This window comes from Amphiura filiformis, chromosome 20, assembly GCF_039555335.1.
Source record: "Amphiura filiformis chromosome 20, Afil_fr2py, whole genome shotgun sequence".
Lineage (NCBI taxonomy): Eukaryota > Metazoa > Echinodermata > Ophiuroidea > Amphilepidida > Amphiuridae > Amphiura > Amphiura filiformis.
In genome coordinates this window covers 24695941-24713723 of record NC_092647.1, presented here as the reverse complement: position 1 = coordinate 24713723, position 17783 = coordinate 24695941, and the positions used below count along the sequence as shown (strand labels likewise).

The 17783-nt window shown below is 37.9% G+C and overlaps 2 protein-coding genes across 2 annotated transcripts in view; both read left to right on the top strand.

Annotated features, from left to right (window-relative positions):
* The first annotated feature begins 226 nt into the window (after positions 1 to 226).
* On the top strand, positions 227 to 12031 carry LOC140142222 (uncharacterized). The gene is made up of 4 exons (XM_072164189.1): positions 227 to 506; positions 5413 to 5957; positions 10024 to 10270; positions 10411 to 12031. Exons 2-4 carry the CDS (start codon positions 5696 to 5698, stop codon positions 12029 to 12031), a joined length of 2130 nt encoding a protein of 709 aa, XP_072020290.1. The 5' UTR covers positions 227 to 506; positions 5413 to 5695.
* A 2-nt stretch (positions 12032 to 12033) lies between these two features.
* LOC140142788 (uncharacterized) overlaps positions 12034 to 17783 on the top strand; it is a 60574-nt gene continuing 54824 nt past the window's right edge. Inside the window, exons 1-2 of the mRNA XM_072164787.1 lie at positions 12034 to 13164; positions 16691 to 16869. Coding sequence (XP_072020888.1) covers positions 13065 to 13164; positions 16691 to 16869 — 279 coding nt within the window. The 5' untranslated portion in view covers positions 12034 to 13064. The remainder of the gene's footprint in view (positions 13165 to 16690; positions 16870 to 17783) is intronic.

Below are 17783 nucleotides of genomic sequence, written 5' to 3'. Positions count from 1 at the left end.
ACAGTGTACTTCTACTGATGAAACTATGCACAGAGAAACAAAGATCAAATATTATTTTAGGGGCGGTGCCCTGAAAAGATATAATGATTTCATATTTATATCTAAGGCCATTTTATTACAAAAGCATGTTACGTAACACAACAATAGAGGGCAAACAACGAGAGGGCTTTTCCGAAGGTCGCATAATGCATGAGCAAACTTTTAGTCAGCAAAATACAATGAAACAACATCCGTCTTGTGCGACATAGACCGATATATTTTAGGTTTGTCTACATGTATTGAAACTAATATGATAGAGGGTGTGTACTGAAGTATATGCATGTATAAACTTTTATCAAAACTTAATCATTAGCCTGGTGCCAACGTCAAAACTGGAGTATAGCGGAGATAACAAGTTTAAATGGAATATAAAGGCCTCTGCGTCCCGTATTATGTTTCGTCTTTTTGCAAGTGGTAACTGTTAATGCAGTACAGAAGCTTCCAGAACTGTGAGATCGACTGGACTGGTAGGTTTATTCAATTTATGAGCATAAGCATATGCTTATATTGAGGCTGCATGTAGGTAGTTTATTAACGACATTTGATTAAGTGGCATGATAAAATACAAACAGGCCAAAGCAGGAAATTTGAATGAAAAAAGGCCTATAAATAAAAATTATTATAATTATTTATAACCAAAATTTGGGACAAATTGAATATACGAAAATAGTCTCATGTTTCGTATTTAGCTATGTGTGGGTGTGTGTGTGTATGCTTACTAGCTTACGCCTGTATGAGTGGAGACCACACATTACCATGATTACGAAGCAATTTCTATTATTTACATCTGAATATGATAAAAATGCTGTATCTACATAGTATGAACTAAACTACGGTGTTGATAGAGAGAGGTTTTATATGAAGAGATAGAGAGAGAGAGAGAGAGACTTGTCCAAAAACAAATAGTTGAATTGTCTCACCGAGGAGTTCAATTGTTTTAACCGAGGTGTTAATGTTTTTAAAGTGCAACAAGATTGCCATTTTTCTCAGGAATTTTGTACTCAATGTTGAATTTAAGCTTAACAAAATCGCGGAAGTTCTGAAGAGGAGATACCTGTTGAAATTTACATCTATGGAAATAAAATTTAAGAAAGAGAAATAAAAAGTTAATGCAAGTACTATGAGGAGAAACGCACTTAGTAACTCCAAATTATCTCTCAAATATGGAAAAGGTTTAATTCTCCTTAGTGATACGACTGATGAAAACCAAAAGATCATCCCAAAAGAGGAGTGATAAATACATTCACAAAATAAGTGCTGAAGGGTTTCGATTGATTTTAGTATCCAAAGGATACTATCCACAGAACATTTGAAATTGTTGGGATGAATATCAGACCAATTTATTAATAATATCCTCAGCTGCATCACAGGATTCTGTTCAAAAGTTTTCTACAAGGTTTTAGAACAGAGTAGCAATGGCGAGTTGCCGACCTTGTCAGCCCCTCAACAATTTAATCAAAAATGGTCACATCAACAGGAGGATTGTAGAACCAGTCAAGAAGGATACCATTCATAAGTGAATTATACCATAGACTCTGAATTCAGAGTCTATGATTATACTATCTCCTGTGTTTGATGGGGATATAACTCGATCACATGAGATCCTCAAAGTTATAGCCCCGACCCAGATCAGCAACCCAACCGTATATACCAGAATACATTGCGTGTACCCTTATCATTATATCAATCCATTCAGGATAGGAAAAGAAGCTCCTACGTTTTAGGCGAATATCTTTATTCCAACAGCAGATCCTGCAAGTGATCGCCAAAGCCAAAATTATGCTTAATTATATCCCTGACACCAAGTCCCGATGGTTTCAGCCCGGGGTTTCAGAGAGCTGGCAGTTTTTCAGCGAGGAAAGAACGGCCTTTAGGGCATTTGCTCTCCGCAAGAGATGTATTTCCAAGGACCAGGATCTAGCAATAGTTTTGCCCCCAAAACATGAAAAAGTTGTTGAACATGAGAAAAAGCTTAATGTCCACCATTCTCAAACCAGCTTCTTCTTGGTTATCATGTTATTATAAAACAAGTTACACTTGACACGATCATTCCCTTCTTCAAGCCCTTTCCTGATAAATTTGAAAAACACAGAGTGTTGACTTTCTTAAAGAAAAACTTGGGAATATAAATACATAAAACAGAAACTATACATAAAGTTGTGTTCTTCTTTCATGAAAAAGAGTGCTCAATCCTAAGAAGGAGAGCAAGTCATATATAAAATTAAAAGAAACAATTTATTCCATGTTCACTACAGTCTGTTTCGCCCAAAGGCTCCTCAGGTGAAACTAAGTACATGTATATATATATAACATAAATAGTCACTCGATAGTCGTTTCACAGTGCTCAATACCAATTTTTAACAAGGTAGAGCTAATTTAATAAAACAATTTTGGCTAAATAATATTCAGCATTTAGTAACTAGTAGTTATTTTACCGATCAGAGACAACTTTCGCATTCTCCAGCAATTCAAAATCTGATCGGCAGATCGAGTTGAAAAAGCTTTGGAGTTGAGCCCATAAAGAGCATTTTTATTCAGAGAAAAGTTTAAACCAAGACTTTCAAAAGTGCTTGACTTCCAAAGCAAACCATAATTCGAGGGCTTAGACTAGAGCCAGAACCAGCTATGTCCATTTGTTTCCTCAATTACATATTACTCATTTCGGTAACAAATGGACGGTTAATTCTGCCCTCCATAAGAAAATGTAAATGACTTTGGGGTATATGCATGAGAACAGGTTATTGGCGAGTTACAAAATAGGCGAGTTAGAAAAAGGCGAGTTAAAATGGCGAGTTACCCCCTGCAGTGTTTTCCGGAAAGTCCACGTGGCGAGTTAAAATGGCGAGTTACCCCCTGCAGTGTTTTCCGGAAAGTCCACACGGCGAAGTTGTGAATTTCCGGAAAGTCCACGAGGCGAGTTGTGAATTTCCGGAAAGTCCACGAGGCGAGTTGTGAATTTCCGGAAAGTCCACGTGGCGAGTTGTGAATTTCCATGGGAAAGGAAAGTCCATGTGGCGAGTTGCAAATTTCCGGAAAGTCCATGTGGCGAGTTGTGAAAAATGCAGTTTTGGTCAAAATTCAAAAAATTATTATTTAAAAAAATTGATACCATTAAATGTATTCTTTGACTCATGTTATACTTTATCATATAAATAGATATCAGCCTCGATTTTAAATACTGCAATCAATAGTTATTACAAATACCATTAATACTGTACAAATTTGCCTTGGCATTATGTGTTTTGACTTTGGCACATACAATTTCATTTTTTTTTCTGTGTGTGCAGTATGTCCTAACTAGTTTTTGATGGTAAAAACAAAAGGATTTCAGTATCAGTAGAATGCACAGTGACCGCCACTGATGTTGATGAAAATGTATGTGTATGATTTTTAAAATTGTTTATTTCAAGAGTAGTGAGATATGATTAGGTTTCTTTTATATTAGTGGTTGCTTGTATATCCGATTATTCATGGTACATAAAATAGTTGAGTAATCAATCAATTGACTGATTATGTGTTGTGCCCCTTTGTGTTGTGTTTTTTTTAAAGTGTTTAAAAAGTTTTATGACTTTTATTTGTATAACTTTTTCGGATTTTATTTATACTAGAAGAAGAGGGCAGCCTATGCACAGGTGAGAGTAGCACTGCCTCTAATATTAATTCCCAAGATCATTGCAAGCCCGAGAGAAATATAAGATAAATGGAAACTGATTTTGCTGATTTTGGACTAGCAGCTTTAAAAAAAAACAGTACTTAATACACTGTGACATTTTTAATTCACTGTTGGAACTTCATCATAGTGTTACTGTAACTCGCCACTTGGACTTCATAGTCTTGCTGTAACTCGCCACCGGGACTTCATAGTGTTACTGTAACTCGCCACTGGGACTTCATAGTGTTGCTGTAACTCGCCACTGGGACTTCATAGTGTTACTGTAACTCGCCACTGGGACTTCATAGTGTTGCTGTAACTCGCCACCAGGACTTCATAGTGTTACTGTAACTCGCCACTGGGACTTCATAGTGTTACCCATGGGAATATCTAAAAATAGCCTGACTCTGTGGGGGGTAACTCGCCTTTACCTAACTCGCCCATATTGTAACTCGCCTAAAACATGCTCTCTATATGCATGGTCACTTGCGTCTAACTGTTCAAGTGACCATGCATATACACCAAAGTCACTTGCATTTGTATATGAAGGGCAGAATGAACCGTACATTTGTTGCCGAAATGAGTAACATGTAATTGAGAAAACAAATGGACATAGCTAATTCTGGCTCTAAGCAATTGTCATTTAAAGGTCTAAAATCACTGCTTTTGAGCACGTTGAGAGTACCAACATGGATAGCCTCAGATTTAGTCAAATTGATTTTGCTTCCAGAGATGATAGCGAAGCTTTTCAAGGTTTCAAATAGGGTCTCAAAGGAAAGCACCATGAAGAAAACAAGTGATATTATCAGTCACCTTACTGACCATTTTCTCAATAGTAGGCCTAATGCCCTTGATGTTATCATTAGGCCGGGTCATCACAGAAATAGCCAAGATCTCAATGGCACATAAACATGATAAGAACAAAAGTGGAGAAATCGGACAACCCTGAAAAATGCTGCACGAGTCATTGGGATTGCTTCTGAAAGGAATCTATTATTGATGACATAGATAGATTTATTTGAGTAAAAAGCCTTCACTCATTGAATGTAGGTTTCACCAATATTGAAATGTTTCAAAACCTCAAAGAGATTGTGTTCAACACTATCAAATGCCTTTTCAATGTCAATGAACCAGACATATTATTGATCACAATAGTCTCTGATTATAAATATTAGTAAGTTTCTGAAAGTTTGGGATTGTTTTTTGGGATTGACGGCTAGTTTACAAAAAGTAGGGTAGCAGGCCTACAATAAGTCACTTTTTCTCAAGTTGATCTTTATCATGCTATGTAGCTATAGATACAAAAATCAACGTTCCCGTACAGGCCTGCATGTCTCTTGAATGTCCCAGCTACAGGCCATGATCCTTTTTACATTTGAGTGAGCCATCGAACCCCAGGGCCTTCGCGTTTATTGACATTTTTTTGGACCACATGTTCAGCAGCATTTTTGATAGCAATGTACGATGCATGGACCGGGGCATGGAGCATGGACCCGGGTTTTATGGACCTTTTGCGAGACCTTTTGAATTTCGAAATAATCGAAGCCGCTGAACTTGAAACTTTTCAGTACCGCCCACAACTTGCGCGTGAATTGTGTGTGTTCAAACAACGTGCTGCGATCGAGTGACTCAAACACACACGAAGTAAACATGGTAAACCTGTACAGTAGCGGGTCACGCTTTCGTGAATTATCACAATTCTATATTTTATTGTATTTCAGTGTGTTGTCATAGCTTCATAAGTTAATCAGTTAGTGCATGTAATGGACCTGAGCGGAACAACAAAATCATGGATGCCTTACTGGAATTACTAATCTGAAGAAGATGCATGTGTTTTAATTCGATCACTGTCGAGTCGCCATCGGCGCGACTATGATTCCGATCACCCGAAGATTGTTCAGGGTGATATGCTGGAGATCATCGACTCTTCAGCCGGCGTTGAATCATCTATATTTGACATTACCACATGCAGGGAGGCTGCCATGAGAACTCCAATAGAGAACCATGTGGAATACAAGTATAGCATTTTTGCAATGGAATTTATCATGGAGGTTACTACTTGTGGTTTACACGTTATTATGCTGTGGTGGTTTTGCTAATCTAGGACTCCAAGTAGTTGTAGGGTACGAATCAGGTGCTCTTCTGACATCTTGTCAAAATATGGCTATAGATAACAGTCAAGGTGATCATGGGTCTCTTGCTAGTGCAGATTCAGTGGCAATCAGTTGGACTTTGGAGGCAACCCAACCTGACATCACATACAGCGGTAGGTATTTTGTCTCATCAGTGGTGTAACCAGGAATAGTTAGGCACATTTTTATGATTAGAATTTAGCATCAAAATAATGTTCAACTTAGAGTTTAGGATGAGGGTTTGGGTCAGGTCAGATCTGGGGGTCAGGCATTTGGGGTATATAATAAATTATCCTACATGTAAAACAAAGCTGCCCTAAATATTTTAATATCATGGTAACCAGGCTGGGATGTTCCACAGTCAAAATGGAGGGGGCAGCTTCCCCCTGACTACACCATTGTTTTTCAACCTGTTATAAAGTTCCCTTTCAACAAGCCCCCTGATTGCCCGGGCGGGGATTCTCATTGCAGGGGGTGGATGAGGGAGGGTCTCAAATACGTAGGTGAGTCAAGTGAACAGAGTTAACTTTTTGTAATCTCCTATCTGAAGTTGATTCTTTACATTTTTTATGACCCCTTATTTTAGTATGCCAAAAATGATGACTCCCCCAATTTGGGTGTCCCAATTTCAAAGAAAATGATACTCCCTTCCAATCCCATATACTCTCAAATTGAGTTGATGGTCCAACTTTTAAAACTTTCTCAATACAAAACTAGTAAACAAAAAGTTCCCTTCAGGCCCATAGCTAGGATTTGATTTAGGGTGTGGGCAGTGGTGTAGGAAGGGGTAGCCGGGAGGAAATTTTTCAGATATAAAATGGGGAAGAGTAAAGTGTTGTTAAAATGACTGAAAATGGAACGAAAATTTGACTTGATCCCCACAATAGGACAAACAATTGACAAATGGGGACGAAAATTTGGCTTTGCATCCACACACTAAAAGGCTGGCTACACCTGGATGCCGGAGACTAAAAGTGGACCTTTTGTGAGTTGCTCCTTCAAAAAAGGGTGGATTTTCAATGTTTTGACAGATCCCATACCCCCTGGATGTACAGCCACCCATGTTTCAACTTCCTTTCCCTTATGACCGCTTTTTCATTTTACTCAATTTACTGTAACCAATTTTGTTTTACTGTCACCAAAAAACTGATAATCTCTCACCAAATGACATGTTATTATTTTTCTTCAAATTTTTCAAATACAAACACACTTTTATTTCATCTTCATTTTGATGTCTGGTTTTGGTCTTTATTAGATTGCCTTTATGTTTGACATTTGTCCACCTCAGTAGCACAGCTATTTTTTGTACAACATGTTTTTGTTAAAAAATACACGAATCTGTATTTTTGATGAATTTTAGGGTGTCCTCAGCAAATCGCTGCATGGGCCTTTATGTTAAATAAGGTGCAAAAACAAAAGATGTATCTTAGCAGAGTTCTGCCCAATAGTCAAGGGTGACATCCCGCTATCTCTAAGGTCCGCTATCTCTAAGGTTCGCTATCTCTAAGGTTCGCTATCACTAACGTGTAAAGTCTATGGAGATCAGAATCCGCTATCTCTAATAGAGAAAAGGGTTCGCTATACCTAAAAAAAAGGTCCGCTACTTCTAAGGTTCGATATCACTAATTTAGAATAAGGTTCGCTAGTTCTAAGGTTCGATATCACTAATTATAAATAAGGTTCGCTATCACTAATTTAAAATAAGGTTCGCTATCACTAATTTTGAATAAGGTCCGCTATCACTAATTTATTGAAGGTTCGCTATCTCTAAGGTTCGTTATCACTAATTCCAATAAAGGTCCGCTATACCTAAGGTTCGCTATCACTAATTTTGTTTCAGGTTAGCTATCCCTAATTAATTAAGGTTCGCTATCTCTAAGGTTCAAGTTATCACTAATTTCGATTAAGGTTAAGCTATACCTAAGGTTCAGTTATCACTAATCTTAAATAAGGTCCACTATCTCTAATTTTAAATAAGGTCCGCTATCTCTAATTTCAAATAAGGTCCGCTATCTCTAATTTTAAATAAGGACCGCTATAGCGAACCTTATTTGAAATTAGAGATAGCGAACCTCATTTAAAATTAGAGATAGCGAACCTTATTTAAAATTAGAGATAGCGAACCTTATTTGAAATTAGTGATAGCGAACCTTAGAGATAGCTTAACCTTAGAGATAGCTTGAACCTTATAGATAGCGGACCTTATTTAAAATTAGAGATAGCGAACCTTAGGGATACCGGGATTGTTAAAATTAGAGATAGCGGACCTTATTTTAAATTAGTGATAGCGAACCTTAGAGATAGCGAACCTTCAATAAATTAGTGATAGCGAACCTTATTTAAAATTAGAGATAGCGAACCTTATTTAAAATTAGTGATATCGAACCTTAGAAATACCGAACCTTTTTCAAAATTAGTGATATCGAACCTTAGGTATAGCGAACCTTTTTTCGTAATTAGTGATAACGAACCTTAGAGATAGCGAACCTTAGAGATAGCGAACCTTAGAGATAGCGAACCGTAACCTAGTCAAGCTGGCCTGCATGCCCTGTAAGAGTTGTCTCTTTCCCCTGCCCTCACCTGTTTACAGCCACTTATCCCCCAGGGTGGCCTCCTGTCCCCTACCCTTCCCTCCCCATCAGGTTAAAAGTTTCTAGGCATGCCCCCAACTGCCATATGAGTGGGCAGACAGGGCAAATTCAGTGTCAGGGGAAGTGAAATCTATTATATTCTCCATTGGACAATGAAACATACTGCCAATTCATTTGGGGTTCAGAGCTGAGATGAAAATAACTATTTTCATCTCAGGTTCAGAGGGGGCAGGGGGGTACTTGTGTCATGACTGGGGGTGCTGAATCTCCCTGTCATTTTCTTTGGAAGGGGTCTTAAATATACGAGTATATACATGTAAGTGATCAGAGTCCATATTTTTGTAACCTCCATCTGAAGTTGTAAATTGGATGACCCCCTTAATTTGCACATCCACAATTGAAAATTCTCAGAAACTCACAGCTTTCAATGAAGGCATGAGGCGAGCTTCATTGGGCTCATAGTAAGGGGCTGTGCAATAATTATGAGCTCTGGGGGAGGGTAAAATGGGAGGGGGCAAGAAATTTTTGGTGAGGAGGGGGCAAGCGATTTTTGGCACACATTCATGGGAAGCCTTTTAAAAAATTGGCATGGGCAAGAGGGGGGGGCAAAGAATTTTTATGGCGGGGGGCAAGCAATTTTGGCAGGCCGAGGGGGGCACCTTTGTTCCATAACCAATAGGGTATAGGACATTTTTTGTTTTTGATATAGCCCCCGAATGAAATGTGTTTGTACTCACTCAGGTAGCATTGTGTGTGAATTTTAAGTCCGAACTAGAGGCTATTCTTTTTTATGGGCATTTTAGTGTCTAAAATGGCCCAAAATGAGGGTTTTTCAATATTGCCGTCCATTTCTAATCGCCACCCCCATAGGCTTTACATGTAAAATAAAAAGGCTCATAAAAATTTAATAGCCTCTAGTTCGGATGTAAAATTCACACCAAATGCTTTTTGAGTGATTACAAAGATAATTAAATACTTTTCATTCGGGGGCTATGTGGAAATTTTTTATGTATTCCTTGTACAATGACATTTCACAATAAAATGTCCATTGGAAACAAAGGTGGGGGGGGGGGGGTGGGCAAGGAATTCCCTAATTAAAGCTATAATATAATGTACAATCTTTTTAAATGAATTTAGTCTTTTTTTTTTCAAAGCTGATTCATGGCATATGTTGCACATGTTGTGGAATCAGTCAAATTTGTTGTGCTTGAAGCAATTTTGAATTATTTTATGAATTCAATTTATGAATTAAATAGCCAATATTCAAAATGTACACAAATTTAGTGGGTTCTCTGCCAGGGGGGTTCACTTGGGATATTATTTGGTATGCATGCTCGTTACAAAAAACTTCAAAAAAGGGTTGAATTCTAACCTGCATAAATTTATTTTTTCACACTTTCGCCTGGTTACTGAAATGGCCTAAGTTCAAGTTATGCATGCCAAAAAAAGTATGTCCTCATTATTTGGGAACTCCCCTCCCAAAGAAAATGACAGTCCCTGACCCTTACCGCACTCTGGTTACACCCCCGGCCCGGGTTACAGCACTCCTGCCTTTACTAATAAAACATACATACTGTTTCAATTGTTTTAATGATTCGTTTCTCCACAGTGGTTTTAGAAACTACAGATGTCAGGATCAAGGGCTTACTTCTCCAGGCACGTTATTCGGATGCTGTTAACTCAACGGGTGCAATTGGACAATTTTCCGGCAGTGGAAATCAGAGGATCCAATTCCTGGATTGTAATGGTGTCCCTGCTTCAGCAGTAACACAAACTCGGAATATAAATCGTCATTCTGTTTCTGTTATATGGACTGTTCCAAGCAATTTTGTACGTGGTTCATCTGTTGTTTTTATGTAAGTAATAAATATGTTAATGTTTGAGTATAACACATAAATAATGACCTCACAAAGTAATCACATAATACTTTATTCTCATCCTCTCTTTATTCCATTTCATCTGTTTTCCTTTACACATTTCTCTATTTTTTTTCTAGTGCAAGCGTTGTGACTGGGATCAAGAAGCAAATTATGTATTTGATGGATGTACATTCAGCTCCTGCAACCCCTAACCTACCAACAGTAAAACCCCCTACAACACTAGCAGTGCCCACTACACAAGCACCACCAAGACCAACTACTGATGCAGCTACCACAACAGTACCAAAACCCACCACAGTTGCCGTGGTTACAATAGATGGTGTTGTTACTACAGAAACAGTGGTGACCACTAATGAAAAGGTGCCAACTGATGAAATATTTACAACTGATGAAACAGTTACAACTGATGAAACAGTTACAACTGATGAAACAGTTACAACTGATGAAACAGTTACAACTGATGAAACAGTTACAACTGATGAAACAGTTACAACTGATGAAACAGTTACAACTGATGAAACAGTTACAACTGAGGAAGCAGTAACAACTGAGAAAACAGTTACTACTGATCAAACAGTTACAACTGATCAAACAGTTACAACTGATCAAACAGTTACTACAGAAAAGGTCACTACAGATAACATTGTACCAACTGATGAAGTTTTTACCACTGATGACACAGTTAGGACTGATAAAACATCTACTACTGATCAAATAACAACAACTGCTGAAACATTTACTACTCGTACAACCCAAGTCCCCATTGTGCTATCAACTCTGCGTCATACAACTCCCCATCTCAGTACATTACGGGTGAGACGATCCACCTTGTTACCTACCATTGTAGTGCCGTCTGCGACATCTGCTCAACCAACGATGAGAACTGCTAGACCTGATAAAACAATTGAACCTGTGTCCACAGTATCTGTGACAAATGAAAGAACAGGTAGTACAGCAAATGTTGTCACCGATAAAGAAGTGGTTACCACAGATCAAGTTCGTCCTACTGATGAAGCACTAACTACAGATTCAGAAACAGAATCTCCCTTGAGGACAACTTCTGAAGTGGTGACCACAGGCGAAGTTCGTCCTACTAATGAAGTAGGAACTACAGATTCAGAAACAGAATCGCCCTTGAGAACAACAACTTCTGTACTGGTGACCACAGGCGAAGTTCGTCCTACTGATGAAGTAGGAACTACAGATTCGGAAACAGAATCTCCCTTGAGAACAACAACTTCTAAAGTGGTGACCACAGGTGAAGTTCGTCCTACTGATGAAGTAGGAACTACAGATTCGGAAACAGAATCTCCCTTGAGAACAACAACTTCTGAAGTGGTGACCACAGGCGAAGTTCGTCCTACTGATGAAGTAAGAACTACAGATTCAGAAACAGAATCGCCCTTGAGAACAACAACTTCTGAACTGGTGACCACAGGCGAAGTTCGTCCTACTGATGAAGTAGGAACTACAGATTCGGAAACAGAATCTCCCTTGAGAACAACAACTTCTAAAGTGGTGACCACAGGTGAAGTTCGTCCTACTGATGAAGTAGGAACTACAGATTCGGAAACAGAATCTCCCTTGAGAACAACAACTTCTGAAGTAGTGACCACAGGTGAAGTTCGTCCTACTCATGAAGTAGCAACTACAGATTCGGAAACAGAATCTCCCTTGAGAACAACAACTTCTGAAGTGGTGACCACAGGCGAAGTTAAGTCCCTACTGATGAAGTAGGAACTACAGATTCGAAACAGAATCTCCCTTGAGAACAACAACTTCTGAAGTGGTGACCACAGGTGAAGTTCGTCCTACTGATGAAGTAGTAACTACAGATTCGGAAACAGAATCTCCTTTGAGAACAACAACTTCTGAAGTGGTGGCCACAGGCGAAGTTCGTCCTACTGATGAAGTAGGAACTACAGATTCGGAAACAGAATCTCCCTTGAGAACAACAACTTCTGAAGTGGTGACCACAGATGAAGTTCGTCCTACTGATGAAGTAGGAACTACAGATTCGGAAACAGAATCGCCCTTGAGAACAACCACTTCTGAAGTAGTGACCACAGGTGAAGTTCGTCCTACTGATGAAGTAGGAACTACAGATTCGGAAACAGAATCTCCCTTGAGAACAACAACTTCTGAAGTGGTGACCACAGGTGAAGTTCGTCCTACTGATGAAGTAGGAACTACAGATTCAGAAACAGAATCTCCCTTAAGAACAACAACTACTAAAGTGGTGACCACAGGTGAAGTTCGTCCTACTGATGAAGTAGGAACTACAGATTCGGAAACAGAATCGCCCTTGAGAACAACAACTTTTGAAGTGGTGACCACAGGCGAAGTTCGTCCTACTGATGAAGTAGGAACTACAGATTCGGAAACAGAATCTCCCTTGAGAACAACAACTACTAAAGTGGTGACCACAGGTGAAGTTCGTCCTACTGATGAAGTAGGAACTACAGATTCGGAAACAGAATCTCCCTTGAGAACAACAACTACTAAAGTGGTGACCACAGGTGAAGTTCGTCCTACTGATGAAGTAGGAACTACAGATTCAGAAACAGAATCTCCCTTGAGAACAACAACTACTAAAGTGGTGACCACAGGTGAAGTTCGTCCTACTGATGAAGTAGTAACTACGGATTTGGAAACGGAATCTCCCGTGAAGACAACTGTTGAAGTGGTGACCACAGATGAAGTTCGTCCTACTGATGAAGTACTGACTGTTGTTCAAACAACAACACAACTCACTTCAAAAATAACAACGATGAAGAGGATGACTACACCAACTTATTGGACAACTAAAGGGAGGTCAACATCAGAAGAAATTACCCCATCTGTTGCCAGGACAACGCATAGTACACCAGGTACGTGATTTATTTAAAATTGAGTATTTTGTGATTCTGGCATACCAGCGTTCAAAATAGGGCCGGTCAGCCGGCCATTGGTCTGTAATTTTTTGGCCTGGCCGGTAACTTTTCTGACTGGCATATAGTTGCCTGGCCGGTAACTTTTTAAGGTCAAGCCCGGCTGGCATGTAACTTTTTGAGGCATATTTCGAACACTGTGGCATACTCTTTATGGTTTGTGTCAATAGATATCCACAAAAAAAGCTAGCTTATTCCCAAAATTTCATTTGATTCTGGTTTTGTGTTTGCTTTGGTAGTCATACATGATTCCCAGCCCTCCAAGTTAATATTCAAAGGTGCAATTAATACACATGATCATTCTGAAAATTCAAAATGATCCCATTGGGGTTAAAATTTTGGCCCCCCTTAAAATGTGTCTTGCCCCCCTTTGAAAAAGTGCTGGCTACACCACAGAATTATACAGCACTATTAACCTGTTTTGCCAGATGAAACATGGCTCAATCCTAATCAAGTTACTCCTAATTTATTGCCAAATCACATGAGTTGCATATGGTTTTTTAAATGGATATTTCTAAACTTTTTTTAATAGGAAAGGACTTGTTCCTAACTTCAGTCAGCAAAAAGATTAGAAAACAAGTAAAATGACTCCTTTTGATTGAAGAAAAAAAGCTATTGAAAATTCAAATCATTTAAAAAGTTTTTGTTTCCAACTGCAATCGTCATCAGCAGAAGATTGGAAAATCAATATTTTTTATTGAATATTCAGTCGGAAAATTTGACCTTGAGGAGCTAGCACTCTCTCTGTACCCCCTGGATAAGCCCCTGAAGCAGGGGTATAGACAGCTACCCGGTAGGCCTATTTGGTTGGGAGGGTGGCAAATTATAAATTTTGGGGGCTAAGATGGAAAGTGATTTCCCAGTTGCATCATTTTGACCTGGTATTATGTAAATTATTAAGTTTTTGAACTTCCAAAAATCAAAAAATTTTTGGTGGGAAACAGGCTTCTTGTCCCTTTTCTTTACTTTACCTTCACAAATTTCTCTTTCATTGTTTTGTCAGGGCACTTTTCTCTTTCATTTTTTTTTTTTAAGGGGGACTCTTACCCCACTGGCTATACTTCTGCCCTGAAGCTTTGAGCAAAATGTTTCTACACTTTTTACAAAAATGCATTTTTGATGATTTTTCAATTTCCTGGTTCAGCAAATCACTGGCAGGTCAATTTGGGTTGTTACAGTTGAAATCCATACACTCTCTATGGAAGACATGATCTGAATCTCTCACACAGGGGGTGTAGATTTCAAATGGAATCACCCATTCAGGTAACCTTGTTTGAAATTCACATTCCCTGTGTAGAAGATTAAGGTCATATCTTCCATAGGAGGTGTATGGATATTGTATAGACCTTTAACTTGTGGTAAGAAAGTGGATGACATAATGGGGATTTGCCATTTGGTCTAATACCATTTGGTCAAATATCCATTTCGTCTACATCCATTTCGTCTAAACCCATTTCGTCTATATCCACTACGTCCAATAATCAGTTGTCCTTTAACCATTTGGTCCGATAACCATTTGGTCCGTTAACCATTTAGTCTAATAACCAATAAGTCTAAAACTATTTAGTCTAACAACCATTTAGTCTAATACGTTTGGTCTATAACCAATAGGTCTAATAGCCATTTGGTCTAATACTCATTTGGTCTACAAACCATTTAGTCTTACAAGCATTTAGTTTACTAATAAATAGCCGAAATGGTATTAGACTAACTGGTTATTAGACCATATGAGTATTAGACCTAATAGTTATTAGACCAAATGGGTATTAGACCAAATGGCAATTAAAGAAATATTAGACCAAATGGTTATTAGACTATATGGTTAGTAGACATACCGGTTATTAGACCAAACAATATTAGACAAAATGGACATTAGACTATATGATTATTAGGCCAAGTAAAAAAAATTACATGTATATCGTCCGGACTTTTTCAAAAATCGGTGAGGGAGGTCCTTATTATTTGTTATTGTGTTATTTTTTACCATTCATTTCTGTGTAAAATTGCAATTGCAAAGTGTTTGTCAACACATCATCAAATCGGGGAGGCCCCCAGATATTTTTGTTATTTCCCCAAAGCCCTACCCCTAGCTTAAAGAAAGTGTTTGTAATGTGTTTATAAATGATAACCAAGAACTTCTGAACATGTCTTTTCATCACAACAATTTTAGAAATAAAGTAAGGAAGCAAATAGGAAAAATAACAAAAATATTTGAAAATCTCCAAAAATCGGTGAGGGCGGGGACGATATACATGTTATTTTTGTTACTTGGCCTTAGACTAAGTGGCAATTAGCCTGTCTGGTAATAGACCAATTGAATATAGACTAAACAGGAATTAGACCAAATGGTATTAGACCAAATGGCAATAGACCGACATAATAATGCCCATGCACATGTTATACAAAGAAGATAAGAACATAGGTTTGCCTTAAGGTTATTAATTATTTTAAACTGTTGTGACTTGGTAGTTCACAGCATCTTACGAATGGTAGTGAGCTTTGGCAAAAACTGCATTGTTCAATTCATAGCGAGCGTGTAGAAGAATTAAAATATTGCAGATATACTTTTATTTGTGATGCAGTTCTTGAGTTAGGTTGTAAAGAGGGCTGAAACAACAACACTTTTGCAAAACGTACATAACTCATTACCAACAATAAATTAAGCAAGTTTGCAAGTTATACAATTTGTAGAATGAACTTTTACAAAATATCAAGGTGTTAATTTTCAATAATAGGCCTATATTGATCTAGATAATGAAAATTGATTTTTAGGTTGCTTCGACCAACAATACCTCGTCTACCCTTAAAAGACTGAATGCATAGCTTTAAAAATCACATTTTAGTCATTTTTTGAAGGTTTTCTTCTTTGTTTTTTTAAAAAGTGGCTCCAAAATATATAAAAAAATAATCATTTTTTTGCATTATAGTCTGCAATTTCAATTGCTGCTATTCATCTGCCATGCATGATAGACTGTGTCACCCACTCTGCCTGATACAAATGGGTGAATTTCATTTGGGTCATTTCACCGGCAGTCAACAGTCAAAGTGTGAAACGAATAGATAGAAAGAAAAACCAGGGCATGCCGTTTCTAAATGTGAACAAAAACTTGTTTGAAAATGTGGTCACGTTTTTAAGATATGATTATAAAGGTTTGTGCTATAGACCCAATAGGTTTTGCAGGTATAGAGTTCTAAATTTGTATATTATAGGCCTACATGTATATTCAAAATATTAACTAATTTAGGAAAATTTTCAAAATTGTACTCCATGTGGTGTAGCCAGGACATTTTAAGAGAGGGGGTGGCATGGGCCAAACTTTGATGAAAATGGGGGGGGTAAGGAGGAAAGACTTCACACAGGGGACAAATGTTGCAATATTGCTTTAGAGTTTACATGTATGAAACAATGAATATAACTTTGGATGTCTGATTATGTTATTCGTTTTCTCTTTTTGTAAAATCTCAGACTCCAGTGAATCTGGTGAATCAGATTCCAGAGAATCCGGAGAATCCGGTGAATCCGGTGAAACTGAATATGAGGAGATTGTTTTTTCGTTCACCCTGGAAGAAGAAACATTTACAGAGGATCTTAATGATCTAACATCACCAGTGTCGCTACTCCTTAGTGGACAATTGACTGCTGGGGTAAGTGATCTTGTATTTTCTCTACATATGTGACCAGCTCCAACAAAACCCGGAAGAAGTCACCAGACATGTTTTTGAGTTATATGCCTTTAAAGATGACATCCCCATAAAAAAAAATGAAATTTTGGAATTCTTAATTTCATGGTATTTGACTGTGGGACTAAGTGGACTTTCAAATCATTGACAGTACTTATTGATCAATAAACAAAGGTTGAAATATGATAATCTCTATTCAATCCTGTTTAAGGCAGGAAACTAATTGGCCCATTACTCAGAATAGCAATTTGGCAAAAATATCAAGGTATCATTTACAAAATTATCCATATCTTGAAAAGTATTGATGCTATTTATATAATTTTGGTATCGTTTTTAAAGCTTATTGTCCTGTGCTTACATTTTTATTCAAATCATGAAATGTCAAAAATGCGACTTGTTCTTGGTTTTATCTGAGCGGGTCACATATGTTCCAGCAAATTATATACCTTTAGTTGACTTGGCAAGTTCCGAGACGTAGATAAACTGAGTTTGAAAAATATAAAGAAAAACATATGAAAAATTTTGGCTAAATTCATCATAGCTTCAAAACCACATGTTCAATTTTCAAAAGCAAGGTATCATCAGAAAGAATCTGAGTTTTTTACAAAAAAGAAAGGTATATTTTGCTGGAACAGGTCACATGTGAACAAATCTGATCCAATCAGGCCAAAGTCACCAATACACGCCCAGATTCTACAAAATATTGCGATATATATGCACTACGCATGCATGCATCCACGGCCCATGTGACGGTGACGCAATCGCCCTAAGTGACCAAAACGTCACCAAAAAGCGCTTTGGGTGTTAGGGTTAAGAGTCCAGGAACTATCATACTGACTCGAGTATATAGTCCTACCCCGGTTTTAGGTGAACATTTT